The following is an 8,144-nucleotide window of genomic DNA, read 5'->3' as shown; positions in this document are numbered from 1 at the left end:
AAACAAACCCTCAGCATAAAGCAAAACAAAACCTCTGATGGTTGTTTTAGACCTGGGTACTTTGCTGACCTGCTTTGCAAACAGTTGTACTGGCAAAGTGAAGGAGGAGCTGAAATGAGTCACAATTATGGGAATAAGTACCTGAGGACAGAGGAGGTGTGGTGGAAACTTCGCTGCCAAAGCCAGGGTCTCATGATACCACATTTTCGCATTACTGGAGCTTAGGATGCTCCTGATTTCTGGCAGCAGAACTCCGGTCTCTTTGCTGCAAGCTCCTTAGCGTTTGCTCTCTTTAAAGACAGCTTAAAAAAAAACCAAGCAAAACCAAGCAAGCAAGCAAAAAAACCCAAGCCTAAATAGCAAAACAGTCACAAATGGTCCTCAGAAAGCCTATGTTTTGGTGAGTTTTGTATACAGAACACACTCCCCTCCTGGGCTGATTTGTCCCCCACTGGAAGCCAATCCAGCAATACACTGTCAGTTCCCGGGTGGTGGTGATGGGATGGCTGATGGGGGGGATATCCCTAAAGGCAAGCAGCCATCAGAAAGACCTAGAGCAGCCAACACCATCTCCAATGCTGTGCCTGAGGTGGTGTGAACAGCCCCAGCAGCTCTTCTTTTATGTTTGTTACATTTGACTGTAGCTACATTAAAGACTCCTAATTACAAGTTTCAGAGACCTCATTAATCACCAGCCTGAGAACATTACAGTGATGAGCTGCCAAAGGCATGAGCAAATCACTCTTATTACCAGTTTTAGATGCTGCTCTTCAGAACTTGATTAGCTACAGATACACAGGTGATAATTCCTAGTGTCTTCTTCACAGCACACCCTCACAATTACTCACTCTAGTCAGATTTAGATTCTTATTAGAATAACATTATGCTAATGAAGTAATCCCACACGCAGAATGCAGTGTGATGGAGATGGTTAAGTGGATTTAGATGATGACTAATGTCACAAACTCTACTATCAGTGTCAGAGAAACTGGTGAGGGGTGTACACAAGAGACACTGTACACGCCGTACATGCTAACTGTGGGCAGAAATGACAAAAAGGAATGATAAAATAAGTGGTGCATTAATAAGCTTAATTTCATAGAGTCACAGAATGGTTTGGGTTGGAAGGGATCTTAAAGCTCATCCATGCTCCAAGCCCCATCCAACCTGGTCTTGAACACTGCCAGGGATGGGGCAGCCACAGCTTCTCTGGGCACCCTGTGCCAGTGCCTCAGCACCCTCACAGGGAAGAGCTTCTTCCTTATATCCAATCTAAATCTCTCCTTTGACAGTTTAATATCATTAAATAATGATAATAATAATAAAAACATACACTGGAATAAAACGTTGACATTCTACTGAATGTGTTCTCTGAAGGGCTGAAACTACCCCTAGGAGCAAACTCATTTCAAGCATGTTACTAAGAGCAAAACTTGCCCCTTTCCAAAAGCCCCATGTAGTTCCCATATACTCAACAGGCAGGTGGTGATGCTGCCCTCCATCCTCCACCAAACAGCCTGGCTGTGACCCGTCAGTGCACCTTTGGTTGCACATGTTCTATAATACGTGAAATACAAAGGAGCCTTACAGGAGGCTCTGCTCTCCCCAGGAGCCACGTTATGGTGGTCCCACAACAGCAGATGTTTATGTTTCCATTCTGCATTCCCACTCAGTTTTGGGGACACACTCAGACAAGCCCAATGCTCCAGTTGCATCCCCAGAACCGGAGACCTGTGCACTGTCTTTGGAAGGGTTTCCGTCCACCCTGCCTGCAAGACCTGAAGCATGGACATACTTTCAGTTATCCCAATGGCATCTTGTTCTCAGTTGTTTCTTGCAACCCACATTTATAGAATCATGGAATAGCTTGGGTTGAAAGGGACCTTCAAAGGTCATCCAGTCCAACTACCCTGCAATGAGCAAATTAGATCCAACCCATCCTGGAGGAATCCATTCAGATCATCTTTTCAATGCATTTCAGCCCTTCCTTCAGGGGAAAAAAAGCACTTCCAACAATCATGAAGTCAATTTAAGACACAAACTCACCAAGCACTTGAGGGCTGCTAGGAACACCTTAGTTATCCACAGAGGTTAAAGTTTTATTTTGATATAAAAATTAAATAGCAAAGTTGTTTGGTTTTGGGTTTGTTGTTTTTTTTTTTACAGTGATAAATTAGAAATTTACAGTACATACATTGAAGAAGATATATTTTCTGTACACCCCAAAATAATCAGTGTCTATTTCCTTAAAATTCAGAAAAGGAGCTAATTTGTCTGTTTAACACAAGAGCTAGGCTTGTACCTCTCCAGCAGATGCTTCCATACCTGCAGTGAGAAGACACACGCTGAGGGGGGGAGATGGGAGCAGGACCCATGCACAGAAGATAACTGTAAAGTTTCTACTTGTACAACCACAGCATCCGCACTTCCAACACAGCATCAGTCACACAGTTTTTGGCTTTGTATTCATAACAATGTTGAAACGAGAGAAGACAGGAGTTGCAGATACCCACTCTGCACAACCACTGTGACTTCCCACTCATACAGCCCCAAAACAGAGCAAGGTAAATGCACATGGATGAATACACTTATGGAATGGTTTCATCGCTGCAACAGCTAGATTTGCTTTGGGTTAGCACAGTGCTTCCCATTCTGCTTGGGAAAGATGTTCCTTCAGGAAGAGCAGATAGTGTCTCTCTCCAGCCCACGTCCTCCCCATAGTATTTGAGACCCTCACACTCTTTAATGGAATAACCCCCCAGCTCCCTCATAGTGCTGTCCTCATCCAACTCACTTCCAGCGTCTCATCACCAGGGACATCCGTCAGTCCACAGGGTCACAGGCAGAGATGCAGGGATCTGATAACAAGGCACTACTTAACAGTCACTCCTGTGTACATAACATGGTTAAAACACCGTTTATTGAATCAGCCAGGTCAAACATGGGTCGTATCGACCAGGAGAGTAGCCAAACCATTTCAGAGTGAAGGACACGAGTGAACATGATACCTTGGCACAGCCCAATGCCAGGTTACAAGAAAAGGATCGTACTGCATCCTCACCCCTGGAAAGCCAGCATACAGCTGCTGACTTTACACCCCAGGAGAAAGACTGCACCATGGAGAAGCGCGCCCATCTGAAGACCTCCTGCTTGCAGAACTCCTTGTCCACAGAAGAATAACGAGATCCAAACACAACACTAATAGCAAGAGACTTTATGGAGAGGATGAAAAGGCTCGGCTGGTATGTGGGGTTGGCCAAGACAATGCTTGTGTGTCTTGAGCAGAATGTGTCAAGTTGTCACTTGTTGTGCTGGAGAGGGAGCCCAACCACAAAGACTGCAATTAGGGTTTGTTTGGGGTTTGTTTAAAGAGAGAAGAGAAGAAGTGCTGTAGCACATGTTTCAACATTAACATTGAAACAATACACGCTTCTGGGACACATTAGTGCTCATGGCCAGAGCTGGAATGAATTGTGGGAAGCACATGGGGCACCTGTGTGACAAGCGAGGAGGGCAATAAAGCAGTGCCTGTTCTCAGCTGTCCTTGAAGGGTGAGTTGGGGCACTGGGGGGATGCTCCACAGCTGACCACGGTCCACACAGACAAATGAAGCAAAAGTCTAAGGCACACAGATAAAACCAAAGGTCCTTCAAAGGGATATAACATCAGAACAGTGTTCTCTTAAGTGGTTATGGGTGTTTCCATTTGCATCACCTTTCTCATTAGTCAAGCAAGCCCCCAGCACAAGGTTCAAGCTCCCCACGAGCACAGGATGATGTCTCCTTAAATGAAAGGATAAGAAAACTCAACAGTTGCTGTGAAACAACATTATTCACCAAGAAGCTGGATCTCTTCTCTTGGGATCCCTTTGCAAAGACTGGAAATGTCTCTTGTCCTTCCTGAGGACCGAACCCCTGCTTGCATTCTGCATGTAAATATACACTAAACCCCTCCTTCCATAGCTGTCAGGGAGCAATTGGAGCATCGTTGTGAGGCAGTCAGCTGCACTGCGATGTCATGGGCTGAGAATGTTCTTTTAATTGTAACTGACACACATAATTACACAAATGATCTGTGTGAACATGAGGTTGCCAAGGAACTTAACGTTTCCTTTCTCCCCAGACTGGCGTCTGCAGAGATACCATCGCACTGAATGAAATATATTAAGACTTAATTGCTTCATGCAATGGGTCTCCAGAGAGAGACAGATAAGTTTACTTGGAGAAAACTGGCATTGTTTGAAGAGACCCTCAACTCATTTTTCTCTTTCTTGGAGGAATGAGCACTATAATGTAAGACTTTAGTTAAAGCTATTAAATGCAGCAGAATAAAGTGGCCCACTGGAAAAAGGAGCAGCACCTGATTGCATGGGAATGGAGGCAGACTGATAACAGTAATCAACGCAGAAGACCATAGTTTGCCAGCTCCCACTGACTCCTGTGACAATGACCTTGAGTCAAGCTTTTAAAAAAGAGGAATATTGATAGAACCACAGGCTAATTCAGGTGGGAAGGGGCTTAAGGAGGTCCCAATCCCTGCAAGGCAGAGTCCGCTCTCAATTCAGGACAGGTTACAGATGGTGAAAAGAATGTCAGAACTAGTATCAGACTATAAGGTGACAAGAATCACCCTTACTAATGCCCCTCTAAATCCCACCCATCATAGATAACATCTCACACACCTGGAAAGTGCACTTGGTATTTGCTGGAGGACCTGATCCTTGGCTGACTTGTGGAGCACATGGGAGCAACAGAATTCCACTGCAAAAGGCATAAAGACACAGCTCTGCAAGCACTTCCTTCCCAATGCTGAACTCGGAAAGAAGACATCTAACTGAGGTCCTGGCTGATAACTGGACCCTAAATCAGCCCATAAACTGGCCCCAGGCCACCTTCCCTCCACAAGATGATGAAAAGAAAACAACATCCCACAGCTGTGGGCTATGGTCCCTCAGCTTCTAAACACTTCAGTATATTGCATCCTGCTTAAAAAAGAGAAAGATAACACCTTTGGGTATTTCACAGCTTTTAAAGCCTCCCTGGGCTTTCCTATTTTGGGCAGCATGGTTTATGGCTATTGTATCTGCAGCACGACCTTTTTGCTGTTTATTCCTTAAGGCTTTTTTTCCCTCCCATTCCCCAGAGGCAGGTTGTGTAACCATCTCCCTACTCTACTCCAACCTTTACACGGCAACGCTCGCACGCCATCAGTCCTTCACAGGAGGGCAATCAGACCCTCGTGGTGCCGTCCTTGTCTCACACCACGGTCTCATTCCCTTTCCCAGGTTTCACCCAACCATCCGCTCTCTTCTCCCGCTTCACCTTCCCTGAGTTCACCAGTCTGTTCGAGCACTTCTGCCACGTGTGCAGAGTTTTGGCTGACCAGATCCACATACCCGATGTGATACCCACCAGGAGGGACATGAAGATCTTGAGCATCTCCACTGCCATGTTGGAATCATCCGCGGAATAGCGGAACACAGCCCAGTTGGAGATTTCATAGAAGTAACAGGCGATGACGCACGTCGCCGGCACGGTGTACAGCACTGAGAAGACACCGATTTTCACCATCAGCCTTTCCAGTTTGTCAGTTTTAGTTCCATCTTTCTGGAGATTAGACCTGATTTTAAACAAGGCCACGAGTCCCGCTGCAATGAATAAAGTCCCAATGACCAGGTACGTAAAAAGAGGAGCGACGACAAAGCCCGTCAGCGCATCAAGGTTCTGGTTCCCGACGTAGCACAGACCGGTGAGCTCATCTGCATCTACGAGTCTCATAATCAAAATGACAATGGTCTTCACCGCGGGGATAGCCCAGGCTGCAATATGGAAATAAGAGCTGTGCATTTCTATAGCTTCGTGGCCCCACTTGAGTCCTGCAGCCAGAAACCACGTCAATGTGAGAATAACCCACCAGATGGAGCTAGCCATCCCAAAAAAATACATCAGCAAGAAAATTATAGCACATCCTGTGTTCTTAAGACCTTCTTGGATAAGAACAGGTTCTGCTGCCTCTTCAAAATCACAGGATATCCTTTCCCGGCCCACAGTTAGCCTCACAATATAAGCAATGCTATAAATATTGTAGCACATGCTCAGAAATATGATTGGGCGCTCCGGGTAGGAAAATCTGGATGAATCAATCAGGAAGGTCAGGACTGTGAAGGCAGTTGAGATGAAGCAAAGACTGGCCCATACGGCCATCCAGATATCTGTGAATTCCTTAGCCGACCTGCTGTAGAGACCAGCATCGTAGCCGCACTTGAGGACACAGTTCAAGCTTCTCTTCACCCAGATGTACTGATCCGAGTTAGATCCCATGCTGTGGCACTCTTCTCCAGGCTGCAAGGAGGTCTTGCTGTGAAGGGGAACCTCCTCATCTCCTGGGCCCTCCATGCACATGTGGTTGTGGTCATTCTGGGGTGGGAATTTGCTGCAGTTCAGGCTGTCCGGCCAGGCGAACCCGAATTCCTTCAGAACGGGTTCACACCTTCTTTTGACAGAGAGGCACATGCCTCCACAGGGACCTATGGGGATGTTAATCTTCTCCGTGCACATCGGGACATAGACCGAACAAAGGAAGAACTGGGAGAGAGAAACAGAAAGCACAAGTGCATCAGGGCAAAATTAAACAGGTCGAAATATAACGAGTTTTCTTTTTATTGCCTTTTTAGCAGTAATAGTTGGTCCTTTGCCTTAAAAAACAGGAAGCAGCATAAAACAAATAAACCAAGAACAATAACAACAAAGGGGGGGGGGGGGGGGAGGATGACGACGGACGGGACTACCCTAACAATGTTGTCTTCTTTCAGTCCAAATGTGGTCCGAAGCCAAACATTTTACTCCCCAGATCAGCTCCATGCAAATTGAGCCCATCAGTTTCAATGCAGCGAGTGAGATTCAGCTAGAGCTAAACCTCAAGGGTGTGATTTAGGAAAGCAAAAGAACAAATTAAAGCGGTTTAAACAAATGCATATATTTGTTCTAGCGCTGCCTGGGTATTACAGCAGAAAGAGAAAACAGAAGAAAAGGCACTTATTGAATGATCCGCCGAGAAGAATGTCTTTTTCTTTTCCCATAAGGTCACATACGTACACGGATAATAAAATACTGTTGTTTTCTCGGGGCTTTGAATAACCTCAGTTCTGTGACGCGACAACGTAAGAGGGATCGCGTGCTAAATCGGGAGCTCTGCCCCAAGAAACAAGCTGGGGTTTGTTTGATGAAATCCATGCCCGTCGGGAGGACGGGATCTTGCCTTTCGCCTGGGAAAGCAGCGGCTCCAGCGGTGGGACCCTCGGAAAGCAAAGCTCCAAGAGCCGCGACGGGGCATGGGGATGGAGATAGGGGATAAGGATGGGGGAGATCAGCCAGTCCGTGCACCGCACACATACACATTTCCCCCCTCCGCAACCACACACAAAGACCGCCCCCCTCCCCGCTCCCCCGACCCACCTGGAGCTGGCTGGAGCATCCGTACTGGATGAGCGGGGTGAAGGTGGTGAGCTGCAGCTCGGCGTCCGCCTGCAGCTCGTGTCCCACCAGGTTGGGCATCTTGGTGACATTGTAGCCCAGGTTCTGGCACATGGCGATGCGGATGCCGTCGCAGCGCCGCTCCTCCTCGTCGCCGAAGCCCCGCGCCCCGCCGAGCAGCCCGGCCAGCAGCACGGCCAGCAGCCGGCCCCCCGCCATGGCCGAGCAGCGACCCCCGGCCCCGGCCCCGGCCGCGCCGCACGGGCCGGCTACAACGGGGAGGGGCCGGGGGCGGCTCCGCTGTTAAAGCTCCGAGCGGAGAAACGGCCCAAGGGGAGGGACGAGCCGCAGCCCCCGCCCCGCCGGGCTCACACCGCGCCCCCCGCGCCCCATCGCACCCTCCCGCTGCAGCCCGGTGCTATTCGTGAGGGTCCCCTCCCCATCTTCTCCTCCTGGGGCCGCCCCATCCGCGCCCCGCATCCTTGTCCCTCAGTGTCACCCCCTTGTCCTTGGGGCTGCCCCATCCCTGGCAGTGTTCAAGGCCAGGTTGGACACAGGGGCTTGGAGCAACCTGCTCTAGTGGAAGGTGTCCCTGCCCATAGCAGGGGTTGGAGCTGAATGAGTTTTAAGGTCCCTTCCAACCCAAACCACTCTGTAAGTGCATGCTCCTGT

At 48.4% G+C, this 8,144-nt stretch overlaps 1 protein-coding gene across 1 annotated transcript; it reads right to left on the bottom strand.

Annotated features, from left to right (window-relative positions):
* Positions 1-2,074: 2,074 nt before the first annotated feature.
* FZD4 (frizzled class receptor 4) lies at positions 2,075-7,768 on the bottom strand. The gene is made up of 2 exons (XM_061457931.1): positions 7,455-7,768; positions 2,075-6,584 (listed from the first exon to the last, which is right to left on the bottom strand). The coding sequence occupies exons 1-2, from the start codon at positions 7,689-7,691 to the stop codon at positions 5,256-5,258; spliced, it is 1,566 nt and encodes a 521-aa protein (XP_061313915.1). The 5' UTR covers positions 7,692-7,768; the 3' UTR covers positions 2,075-5,255.
* Positions 7,769-8,144: the final 376 nt, after the last annotated feature.

Source organism: Pezoporus flaviventris, unplaced genomic scaffold (assembly GCF_033815535.1).
Source record: "Pezoporus flaviventris isolate CSIRO_AGI_PZ_B2104156 unplaced genomic scaffold, CSIRO_AGI_Pfla_v1 ptg000025l, whole genome shotgun sequence".
Lineage (NCBI taxonomy): Eukaryota > Metazoa > Chordata > Aves > Psittaciformes > Psittacidae > Pezoporus > Pezoporus flaviventris.
Note: the sequence above shows the minus strand (reverse complement) of the source record. Positions and strands in the feature narration are given on the sequence as shown.

Excerpts from the sequence above, each read along its gene's own strand:
- FZD4 (XM_061457931.1), bottom strand. The coding sequence starts at position 7,691 with ATGGCGGGGGGCCGGCTGCTGGCCGTGCTGCTGGCCGGGCTGCTCGGC. Across the intron at positions 6,585-7,454 it reads GATGCTCCAGCCAGCTCCAG|TTCTTCCTTTGTTCGGTCTA; the intron begins GTGGGTCGGGGG and ends TCTCTCTCCCAG.